We start from the raw sequence: 12,935 nt of genomic DNA on the forward strand, positions 1-12,935 counted from the left end.
TTCGAAGAAAATCGAACTAGAATAAATAATGGTAATGGTTGTGACCCAGCCAGCTATGGTTAAACTAACTATACTTATTGTAAATGAAATTTTTAATTCTATTACTAATTAAAATAAGGTTTTCAATCTTAATAATACTGATAATATTGATTAGTTCACTGGTGAGGAGTTTTGTTTTCATTTTGTTATGAAGAAGTTTATGAGTAATAAGACAAAAATATGAAGAGTAAATGGATGAAAACGATTCTATGGAGATCAACAGCAATAATAATTATTTAACAATTTTCAATTGGGAGAATTACTATTAAAATGAAGAGACCCACTAAGTTGAAGTCGGTAAGCGTCTATTTGAATCTTCCTGCTTTGTTATCGTCTGATCAAATCTAAGGTCAAATAACCGATGTTTTTAAATTTTTCTTGGCAAGGGAAATAACATTATGGTACAAGACTTATTTCCCTTTAAATATTAAAAAAAATATTCAATTTCCTTTTAACTACAAAGTATTTAAAAGTATTATTAGGTAAAAGTATTATGTATTCACCTAATGTTATGTATCCAACTAATGTGAAAGTTATTAAATATGTTTTCTTTATTTGAAAATAGGATTAGAGTATGAAAAGGGATATGGAAACCCTAGTTCATGCCCGGCCAAGCAAAGCAATTCTGCTTGAGACTGAACTTGCTTCTCCGTTCCTTAGCTTACACAGTGGTGGTACCAACATAAGGATGTAGACTAAGGGTGACAGCAGACAGCCTTGCCACATTGATAAGATAACAGGATATTATTAGGTTGGTGCAAAAATAATGTCGTTTTTTGACATTTAACTTCAAAAGATCATAACTTCTTTCATAATGAATTTTATTGATCAAAATAAGAACTATTAGAATCGACACATTTTTGCCAACGACAAACAAGCTTATTTATCCCATTAGAATATAAATTCGGAGTTCTGGAAGCGATGAAGCCATTGAAGGCCTATTTGGCATAATCTCGGCTTTTAAAGCATTTTTCGCACAGGAACTTGTTAAGATGCTTGAAAAAGTGATAATCGGTGGGTGAGAGATCTGGTGAATATGGTGGATGAGGCAATCTCGTAGTCCAATTCGTTCAGCTTCTGCAAGGTCAGTTGAGCAACATGCGGCTGAGCGTTGTCATCGAAGAGAGTTGGTCCCTTCATATTGACCAGTCTCGGGCACATACGTTGGAACTTCTGGTGCATTTCATCAATTTGTAGGCAGTACTTCTTTGCTGTAATCGTTTCATCCAGATTCAAGAAGCTGTGATGGATGAGACCGGCCGCAGACCACCAAACAGTTACCAAAACTTTTTTTGATGCAATTTCGGCTTTGAGAAGTGTTGTGGAGCTTCTCCAGCATCCAACCACTATGCCGAAAATTGCCTTGTCATAGAGGATCCACTTCTCATCACACATCATAATCCGCTTGAGAAATGGGTCGATTTTGTTGTGCAGAAGGAGTGTAGAAGACACCTCAAAATGACGATTTTTTTTTATTATCGTTCAATTCATGCGGCACCTATCCAACTTTTTTGAGTTCCCTATTTGCTTTAAATGGTGACCGATAGTTGAGTGGTCGACCTCGAGTTAAACAGCAACTTCTTGTGTGATTTTGCAAGGATTGGCTTTAATTAAGGCTTTCAAATGTTCGTTATCAATCACAGTTGGCCGGCCGCAACCATCTACATCTTCGAGGCTCTCATCACCATTGTGAAGTGTCTTGAACCACCACTGTGCCACACGTTTGTTAGTGGTTTCTGGGCCAAATGCATCATTGATATTACGAGCTTTCTTGGCAGCTTTTCGGCCTAGTTTGAACTGAAATCGTGCGGATTTGATTTTTGTCACTGCTGTCGAAAAGCCTGCAAAAAAATGAATGAAGAGATTGAGAACGGTAATGCATAACATGATTAAATAGAGCGAAAAACGTGCTTCAAAATGATATACAACATGACTCTATATATATATATATATATATATAGATCTCAATGAATTCAGAAATCATATATAAAAGTAACATATGTGAGATAACGATATTATTTTTGCACCAACCTAATATGAATGCTTTCTGTTTACCTGCCATACTGTCATTGTTGAACTATACAGAACAAAGATCAATCTAGAGGTTCAGATTGAAACTTGTAGTCTTTAAAACAGATGCCAAGTGAAGTGATTGTTCATTCTGTCAAAAGCTTTAAACTGATCCAAGTTGATCAGTATGGTCTACGTGTTATCTTCTGTTGCCTCTAGAATCGTGCGAATCTAATGCAAGTTGTTCTGAATTGATCTCCCCTTCACAGTATAGTTCTACTAGAATTCAATCAATTCTTTGATAACATCCTGCAACTGATTTGATAAAATATTAGGAAATTTTTTTTAACTCTTTGTCTTAGAACAAACCAATATTTGAACACATTCGTTTTTTTTTTGTTATTTTTTTATTTTCTTCCTTTGAAGATTGTAACGTTGGGTATGGGGCAGCCAAAACAGCTGTCAACAATGCCTTGCTTTTTATTGAAACCAACCTAGAGCTCTTTTTAGTATCCTCGTTGTTCCTTTAAGTGCAATTGTCTGGATCTCTTTTGCACTTGGTTCACCAGGAACATTAGTTAGGTAGGACTTCAGGTTCTTCTTCATAAGCCCTGTGGCACCTATAATAACTGGTATGATTGATATCTCTGCAAGATTCCAGTTTCTTTTCATATCATACACGTGACCTTGATATTTGGTCTTTTTTCCCTTTTTTCCCTTTCAGCTCTGTTCAAACCTCCATCATTAGAAACACTCACTTCAACCAAGGTTGCAACTCTCTGACTTATTCCATATAACTATGTCAGGTTTCACATCAGCATTTTCAAGGTAGGTGACTGTAGGGATTACATGCTCAGAAGCAGTGCAAGCATGTGCAACAACTTCAAATCCAATTCATAGAGCAGACGATCGAGTCCTTACAATTTTTTTATAATTGACCTGCTTCAAACACGATCACTTTGATCTTAGCCAAAAAAAATCAAGGAACCATAAAAAATGCTTTTGTAACTACACATTTGTAAATGAATGAAAAAGCAAAGCAAAACTGTTCTGTTCTCATCAAACTATCCTCCCAGGAATTACATCTTCTATTATTGTAGATGAGTAGTAATATTGGTTTTTGTTGTCATAAGACCATCCTCCCAGGTTTGAAGGTGTTAACATAATCACTTTCAAATGCCATCCTTATATGATACCATCCAGTGTACATGGATACAAACAAACATAATAAACAAGATGTGTGTGTGTGTGTGTGTGTGTGTGTGTGTGTATTGATAATTATTTTTGTTCCTAGAGACACTAGTAATTCATGTTTTCACAATCATCAGTGCAGGAAGTGATATTTACTGCTGGGTAAGGGATTCAAGCTTAGTTACAAAGTCACATTTGACTCCATTTGCTAGGATGTTACCCCTGGACCAACATAAGGAAATTAAACACCTATAAATGCCAAAATGTGGGCATAACAATAATGCATCCAGAGAGTGTTCTAATGACCGGAAGTTGTGAACATTGCATATTTGCTAGTTGGGTGCCTTTTTGTTTCATTCCCCCAGACAGGGTTCAATTTTAATAATCTTGAAGGTGGCTTATAAATTATGAATATTAATCATTATTTTCCTACCAACAGACATTAGTGTTTCATGGTTTTGCAATCAGCAGTGCAGGAAGTGATAATTGGTCACAGGATTCAAACCCAGTTACAAAGTCATCTTTGACTTCATTTGCTAGGATGTTACTCCTAGTCCAGCATCAATTAACACGAAAATTAAATGAAGCCCCTATAAATATCAAATGCAGGCATAACAGTAAAGCAGTAAGAGAGTGTTCTAACGACCGGAAGTCATGAACGTTGCATATTCGCTAGCTGACTGCCTTTTTATTTTATTTTTCCAGACAGGGCTCAACTTTAATAATCTTAAAATGGCTTGTAATTATAAATATCAATCTTTTTTGTACCTACATCCACTAGTGTTTCATACGTATATATTTGTAAAGTCCTTTTCTTAATCTAAAACAGCACATTTATTGAGAAGCTTTAGTGTTCAGTAGGAGTTCATCATATGGAATCTGTTGCTTTTTATTCATATATTAGATGCGTTGTTCAAGAGAATTCAATATGGATCGTCTAGTAGAGATAATGTATGTTGATGATCTTATGCTTATCTCCATGCTTATAGTATTAAGCGAAACCATCCTTGTGACATAATGCTTGTCTGTCACTGATTAACCTTCCTAACAAGGTCGCTATCCATTTATACACCTGAGTGGACTGTTTGCTTACATCAGTTTGTATTTCCACTCATCTAAATACTGACCCGACTCAAAATCATTTAATGATTGAATAATATGTTTGTTGCGTGTCTAATGTAACTAACAGTTTTAATGAAATATACATCCATATATAAGCATAAACATAAGTACACACACCAAATACACCAGATACAGTCATATCTACATACATGCATATACCTGTTATGTATGTATATGTATGTATGATATTCAAATACAGTTAAAGGTGACACGAAGACTCCATTTTTTTTAACTACTATACTGAGATGTAGAGGAGGGTGCCACACCTTTCTCTGGACTACTCCATTGACTCAGACTTATGATGTTTAAACAAGGAGGCATCAAGTACCATTTTTGAAATCTTTGATATGATTCGACCAAGGATTGAACCCAGATCTCCTGATCCATTACCAGACACTCTAATCATTATACCAACCCCTGGCCCACCCAACTAGCAACAAAATCATAGCCCTTCACTACAGAGGTTCCTAGATGACATATTTTTTTTATTCTATTAACTTTTTTCCTTGAACTGGTTACCTTTGGAATTACTTTCCTGCTTCTTGTTTCTTCAACATGTAGAAATTTATATGTAATATGAATGAATATCTTACTGCACAACTTGTCACCAGAGTTTCCCTTTATATAAATCTGGGCCCCTATCACAGTAGTAATTCTTTATGCTTCAGTGGCAATATGTTTGTTTGCGATGAACAAAAATAAAACTAAAAACAAAACAAAAAACAATAAATTAATTCAGGTGTTTCTATTTTATATTTACAGGTAAAATTGTGTGTGCTGTCCAGTAAATGGTCCGGTGAGCAGAACATTAAGACGACATTTACAGCTGCAGACTCCTCTCCCCCAAAAGGAGCTTTGGAGATTTTTTCTGTGATTACTGTTGATGTCCTTGAGTGAGGCAGTCTTTCTGTCTGTCAGTGTTTACCTAATGGCTCATTTGTGAAGTTACAATAGAAAAATAACACGATGGAGAGAAAAAAGAAAGTTCAGAACAATTCAACAGCGCCAGAGCCGGAAAACACAGTGGATGACAATGAAGAGACATTCATTACAACCCCTCCAGATGGAGGATGGGGTTGGGTCATTGTTGGAGCATCGCTCATCAGCAATATTATTGTTGATGGGGTATCGTATTCGTTTGGAGTGTTTATGGATGAATTTGTTAACTATTTCAAAGCTTCGAAGAGCAAGACTTCTTTAGTGGGCTCTGTACTGGCAGGTACCTACCTCTGTGCAGGTGAGTATTTTTTTCGTTTTTTTTTTTTTTTTTCGGATTTTACTACATTGCTTAACGGAAAAAAAAAATGACCTGTGAACAAAAAGTAATAGTAGAGTCGGCAGCAGGAGTTCATGATGTTTAGTTGTGGAGCTGTATGGCATCTAATATGTCCATCATTGTCTACCAAGCTTCAACCCCTATCCCATTGCTGGCAGTATTGTGTCTCAGCCTGTGCTTGTTCTACGAGCACTTCATTGAAATGTGCTCCAATAAACTTACTGCCCATCAATGTAAATACCCTTCACCAACCTGACAATCAGCAAAATCTCACCCCTTGACTATAGAGGTCCCAGATGTTGGAATACTTTCTACTCTACTAACTTATTTTCTCTAACTGCTTACCTTTGAAATTCCTCGGTTCCTTATTTCCACAACTGTACCAGCATGCAAAAATTTAAATGTAATGTGAACAAACATTTTGCTGTACAACTCACCACTTGAGATGTCTCTATCAATTCACAGTATGACAATGTGTCTTATTTGGAAAATCGTGTATATGTTTTCTATACAATTCGTTTGATTTATTTTGTAAAGAATATATTTTGTAAATAATTAGTCTGCAAACGATAGTTTCTATTTAATTCATAGATATGCCCCTGACACATATTACCAATTCAGGTGAGAATAGACCTGGGAGTAGTAGTTACTAAGAAGTGACTAACAGTAAGTTCCCAAATTTAAGCTTTACCACTAGATGTAGTTTTGTATCATATCCTGGATGGTTGAGGTGAGAGGAGAGTTTGAAAAGTTAACAGATCTGGGAAATAAGGTAGTCAGAAAAAGATGAGTTGAGAAAAAAAGATTTCAGGTGAGGTCGGATAGAGAGGAAAACCTTGACCAAGGATGTCCAAAGCACGTTAGTGTCATGCCGTGGACAAATTCTATTTAACCTAAAAGTATGACCTTGATAGGTACTAGCATACCAGGTCAGAATGGATCTAAGAGCAATGGTGACTTAGGTATGACTTCGCACTCACTAAATCTCCAAAATGGGGCCTTAGCATCACATGCACTTTAAAGATCATACCTAAGACAGTTGTGAGGTGAAAGGATCGAATAATTGATAGGGTTAGGAAATAATGTAGGCAGAAAAATAGAAAGGGCTGAGAAACATGTATTTTTGGCTGGTGTGGTAGAGGTGAGCATTTTGTTTGAGTCAGTTTAGTGTCATGCTTAAGACAGAATCTATCTAGGGATCCTAACGGGTACTATGACTCCAGTTCAGAGTTGATCTGACAGTAATGTTGACCAAGATGTAACTCCACACTCCCCAAAGGTCTGAAATTGTGGCTTAACTCCTGAATGCAATCTATGGTCATACTAAACACCAGGCATTCACAAGCTTGCCCCTATGACACACACTACAAATAAGAGAATTATTCAGTTGTAATAAAATTTTCAACATTTTTCAATAATATATATATATATATATATATATATATATATATATATATATATATATATATATATATTACTGACAGGATGGGTTTACTGACATTACTCATGAAAATTGAGAAAACCCAGAATTGCAACCCCCAGAATTAAATTTACTGGAAAGGGCCAGGAGGATTCTTTTCATCATAAATACTAAGCATTTTTCTACAATATAAATCATATTCTTAAATAGAACTGTTATATTAAAAATGAACAAAAATTGTTGAATTAGAAAGCAAAAACTAAATAGTTAAATTGCGAGATGTCCTTTTGCAAAGATATAGTTAATATTACATTAATTGCATACACATGATCAGTGTATTAGATAGCTACTTTTTTTTCAATTGTAAATATGAATTTGTTGTTTTAATCTCATTGTCAGTGCGATGAATAACACGACTTCATAAATATATACATAAGGAATACGCATTTAGTATCATAGTGAATTTCTAAAAGTTAAAGTTTGACAGAATTTATGTTTGTTCAGATTAACGACCATGCGCAATGATTTTTCTATGTTTTTACTTTTAAAAGAGATTATATATATATTTTTTTCCAGATGTGTCAGATTCAACATTTAGAATTCATTTCTAACATCAAATAAAGAATTTCATGTAATAAAATTTTCCTCGAAATGTTTACAGAAATCAGAATTTTTAAAACTTGAAACATTAGCTGTACTTAGCATTGCTCAGAATTTAAGGGTTGCACATTTTAAAACTGATTTAGATTCAAAATAAAATTTTTAAAATAAGCAAGAAACAAAGTAAAATAAAAATAACATGTAAGCCACATATAGGCAAGAAACACACATACACAGAAATACACAAAGTGGTCACAAAATCTTATTAATATAGAGAAGAGTAGTCTCCTGTACATTATCTAATTCCTTATTTAAAATTGTTACCATCATAACAATCATTCTAACCGGAATTTTTTTTTTTTCCAAACTGAAGCCAAATACATTTTAATATTGTAATAAAACTTGCTGGAATAGAAATAAAAAATAAAATGGTTAGTCAGAATCAAATATCAATATGTCATATATGATGCTAATTTCTAACAGCAAACAAGATAACTTTATAAATTAATAGAATTTAATTAATAGAATTTAATTCATGATGACAATTTACAAATCTTTTCTATGAATTGCTTCACCCTCGTAGGCAAAATGTTTCATGCACTTTCATAAAATCACTTGAATTCCAACTGAAAGTCTATTTGATACCAACATATTTGTTCACACTAATAATATATTTTTTTTAATTTAAAATCTGAGATTCTCGTTCCTCTGGAATAAGAGAAGTATATTTATTACTCTTGTAATTATATAGTAAATCGAGCCATTATTGATGGGTAGAAACTCCTTGGATTTCAAATCTGAGTCAAATAATGGCATCAATTTATTTGAAATAAAGCAAATTACATGTTTTCTAAATATTTCGTACAAAGTGCAAATCAAGTTAATTAATAATAATAATAAAAGAAAAAAACATACAAAAAGAAATTAAGTTGGAATGGATTTGTTGCAAAAAGATTTAATGTGGTTGAAAGAATAGTTTCACTTTTCTAACTTTCAATGTAGTTGGTTGGTTGGTTGTTTTTATGTTACGGCATATCAACCCTTTTCAGATTATTTAATGCCAAATCCAAAGATTTTGAAGAAAATATTTTTAATAGAATATATTTGTTGTTTTCAAGTCGGTTTCTAGTTAACCCATAGTTGGGACCCTAACAGGTACTACCCCTCTGGGTCAGAGTGGACCTGGGAGCAATGGTAATTAAAGGGTGATTCCACACTCCCCAAAGCCTGCAAGCTGGGGCCTCCCCACTGGATATAGTTTAAGGTCATATCCAGGACCACCTCTAATGTAAAGCCAATAATAATAATAGTACTAATAAAACTAATGCACCTCGGGATATCATAGAATCAATACAGGATTATTACATCAGACAAGTGATGTAATCTTGTGGATAGAAAGCATCACATTTCACAGTCAAGAGCAGAAAAAAAAACGACTTTATCATTCAATAATTAATGTAAGTAAGTAGGTTGACTGTAGTCAAGAGCCACCCAAATGCTCTCCTTTCACTCTTGTAGAGGAGGGGAAATTCCTTTCCCTGAATTGTCTCCAAAGACATAGCCAATCATGTTTTCTGTGCTTTCTGGACCCCCCCCTCTCAGAGAAGTTGACTGAAATTTTTTCCCTAATTTAAAGCGCCAGTAGGACAGCTAGAGATAGGCAAGCAGGCAGGTATAATTTGCCTGCTAATTGGGGTATTATTTACTACTTGCGAATCAATTTTTGCTTGCCATTTCACAATAATGCCTCCAAGTTTATCTGCCTATATGGTAATTTGGCAGAATTGGTTTCATTTCATTCAAAATATTTACTAATTTATTTTCATTTTTTTTTTTTTGTACAGAAACAAAACAAATTTTTCATATCATTTTGTTTTGTTCATTTTTTTGTTTTGCTTTGTACATCTATAAGTATTTAATTACAATCAGAATGTAGCAAAAGGTACCAAGGCTTAACAAAAAAACAAAAAAAAAACAAAAAAACTATGAAACATGGAAATTTATAATTAGAGCAACCCAAAAATTGCATTTATTAATCAGGTTGAGTAATTTGACAAAGTAATTATATAAAAAAAATTCATAAATCAATCAAAACATTTAAATTTCACATTATAAGAACATTCAATGAGCATTTGCCTTTGTGGATTTCAAGAAAGCTTTTGAAAGAGTGTCAAGAAGGGGTAGCTGATGAACTTTGCATAGACTAGGGGTGAATAAGTGGTTGATGAACGTTGTTCAAGCAATGTACAGAAATGCTCAAAGTTGTGTTAAAGTTAACAGCACATTTATTGAGAAACTTTAGTGTTCACTAGGAGTTCATCAGGATTCTGTACTGAATCTGCAGCTTTTTATTCATGTCTTAAAAGCGTTGTCCAGAGAGCTCACTATGGATTATCTGGTATAGATACAGTATGTTGATGATCTAGTACTTGTCTGTGACACAATGGAAGACATACTTATTCAGTTAAAGACTTGGAGAAAAGCTGTGAAGCATAAAGGTCTGGAGGTGAATGTTACTAAGATCAAAGTGATAATCAGTGGTTGTATTGTTTGAAATCTCTCAGAAAGAGAAACGTTTCCCTGCTCAGTTTGTGGAAAGGGAAGTCAGATGCAGTTTAAATTTTTGTGGTATCTTCATTGAGTACACAGAAAGTGCAGTTGAATTATTCGTAGATTGAGAGGGGATAACTAATTTGTATACAACAAGTGAAAGATAGTGTCAGATGTGGAGAAAGTGTATCTGGATGGCAAAGCTATTGAGGTAGTTGAATTTTGTTACCATGGTGATACTATTGGAGCACATGGTGGAGCAGGTTATAGCGTGATTGCAAAAATTAAAAGTGGTTGGAGTAAGTTCATGGAACCTCTGCTATTACTAACTAGCAGAGTGTTACCACTGCCGACCAAGGGAAGGATCTATCAGGCACATGTATGCGATGTGATTATTAGGGATTGGACAACAGCATATTCTTTTCTTTGTTTGGACTCTTAGGTATATATCGATTGATATCTTACATGTTTTTATGTAGAGTGATGTGGTTCTCGGTTGATTAATTGTGCTTAACTGTGTCGGTTAGATACTCGAGAGTAAAAACAATGAAAAGAATATTCTGTTGTCCCAGCCCTAGTGATGATATATGGAAGTGAAACCTGGCGAGTGAAGGCAATGACATGAGAATGATATTATAGATGTATAATGTGAGTCTCCAATACAGACTTTGATCTGATGATGTCAGAAGGAGATTAAATCTGGACAGTATAAAGATATGCGTGCAGAACAGGAGACTTTGTTAGTTTGGTCACATTGAAAGAACAAATGAAAGTTCTTAAGTTAGTAGACTTAGAACAGTGAGGTATTAGATTCAGTTCACAAGGGAAGGCCAAGGAAAAGATAGGAGGAGGAGGAGCTAAAAAATAGACCTGAGGAGAAAGAGAGATACAGACTTGGCAGAGATAGGATACTCTGTAAGTCAATTTTTTAAAGCTGTCCAATGCATGCTGGCATATGAAATGAATGTTAAACTGATGATGATGATGATGATGATGATGATGGCCTAGCAAGCTTGCTTACATTTTCAATGGTCACTAGAAGGAGAGAGGTAGGTAAGCAGTTGTGGGATTTATCTGATTTACCCCTAAGTGAGAGGGTTTAACATGTGATACCATAAATCTGTGTATAAAATGCCATGTGATACCCAGTTAAATCCGGGATGGGAGCATTGTCACGGGATTGGAGAAGTATGGCTGCAATTTGTATACGTCAATGCAGGCTGTTTTTCTGTCGCATGATATTTGTATTTTATTTATTTATTTTTTTGACATACATATAGTTCTTGTTTTGTTTATCTTCTTACAACAAATGTGACAGGCAGGCAACCTTCGCAGACTAGGGAAATTCCCCTCTCCTACATACACCCACGACATGCAGATTCTTCTTTGGTGGGATTAAGTTTCTCTTTCAGAGCCCCATGTTTTGAACCTTTTTCTTTGTTTTGGCTTACTAATGCATATGGTGGCATTATTATCAGATCCAGAGTCTGATATGTCTAGTTGTAAAGATATTATTGGCGCGTCTTCACTTTGAATATAAGGAGAACTGAATTACTATTGCTTCTATCTCTTTGCAGCAGATCTTGTTTCATGCATATCAGTTTCTCATATGCAATAAGAGTATCCATAATGCCACTTTAGCCATTAATGTTTCATGTGGTGTCTTGCTGAATCCAGGACTTTGACCAGCAGACTTTTGTGAAGTGGCTTTGCTTGTTACACATGTGGAACCTTTTCATTGTCAACTATTCGCTCTAGGACTTTTATGTTGGTAACCATGCAGTGTGATGATGAATCGAAGTGTAACCTGGCCAGCGAGGGTTGAAGACATGGGTTGCATGGAGAGAATTGATATGAGAATAATAAAATGTATGTGTCAATATGAGTCTTAAAAGATCTGATGCCGTTAGCGATAAACAGTAAATCTAAACAGTATAGAGAGAGGCATGCAGATGAGTAGACTTCGATGGTATGGCCACATTGAAAGAATGAATGAGAGTTCTTGAGTTAGTAGATGTACCTATTTACAATGCCTCCCCACGGGACAGAGTTAGACACCAGGGTCGTTTTTTAACGTGGAGAAAAGGTACAAAAATAAAAAAATTGTCTCAGCCGTGAAGGACTGATCCTCCACCGAAAGAGAACAAGAAATGGAAGTGCAGCATCTGGAGAACAGATACTACACTTTGATCTTGACCAAGTTAGTAGATGTAGAACAATTGAAGTAGCAAGGTTCAGTTCATAGAGAAGGGACCAAAAATAAAACATGGTAGAAAATGATAATAGACTTGAGAGAATGAGGGATGAATAAAGACCTGGCTAGCAATAGGCAAGTCAATTCCTAAAAGACCTTCAGATGCATGCCAGCATGTAAAACGGATGTTAAGCTAATGATGATGATGATGGTGATGAGCTACCACAGCCTTTGCACGGATTGTAGTGAGACCATATTCGATTAACGTTATGATAGATTGGGTTAATGGTACAATAGGAACCATTGCTGTTTGCTTACTATTTTGAGGTCGTTTTTAGTGACGATATGCTAACAACCAAAATACTCGTAAATCTGAGATGCCTGCCATTTTAATTTGGTCTTGCATGGCCATTTCAAATGCTTCTGTATCTCACATTTTGCTTAAAGGTTTTGTGTTGACCCTGTCTTATCTAGTATGTTCACTTTCAGTGCCACATTAGTTGTGTACCGAATAAACTGATCTTTAATGTATA

The 12,935-nt window shown here is 35.0% G+C and overlaps 1 protein-coding gene across 13 annotated transcripts in view; it reads left to right on the forward strand.

The window, feature by feature from the left end:
- The window catches only part of LOC145277657 (uncharacterized), a 301,800-nt gene that overhangs the window by 162,636 nt on the left and 126,229 nt on the right, over positions 1 to 12,935 (forward strand). For all 13 annotated transcript variants that reach the window (XM_080129277.1, XM_080129286.1, XM_080129278.1 and 10 more), the window contains one exon: positions 5,125 to 5,599. In XM_080129277.1, coding sequence (XP_079985403.1) covers positions 5,329 to 5,599 — 271 coding nt within the window. In that variant the 5' untranslated portion in view covers positions 5,125 to 5,328. The remainder of the gene's footprint in view (positions 1 to 5,124; positions 5,600 to 12,935) is intronic.

The sequence above is a fragment of the Euprymna scolopes genome, chromosome 6, assembly GCF_053919585.1.
Source record: "Euprymna scolopes isolate OS-2025 chromosome 6, ASM5391958v1, whole genome shotgun sequence".
Lineage (NCBI taxonomy): Eukaryota > Metazoa > Mollusca > Cephalopoda > Sepiida > Sepiolidae > Euprymna > Euprymna scolopes.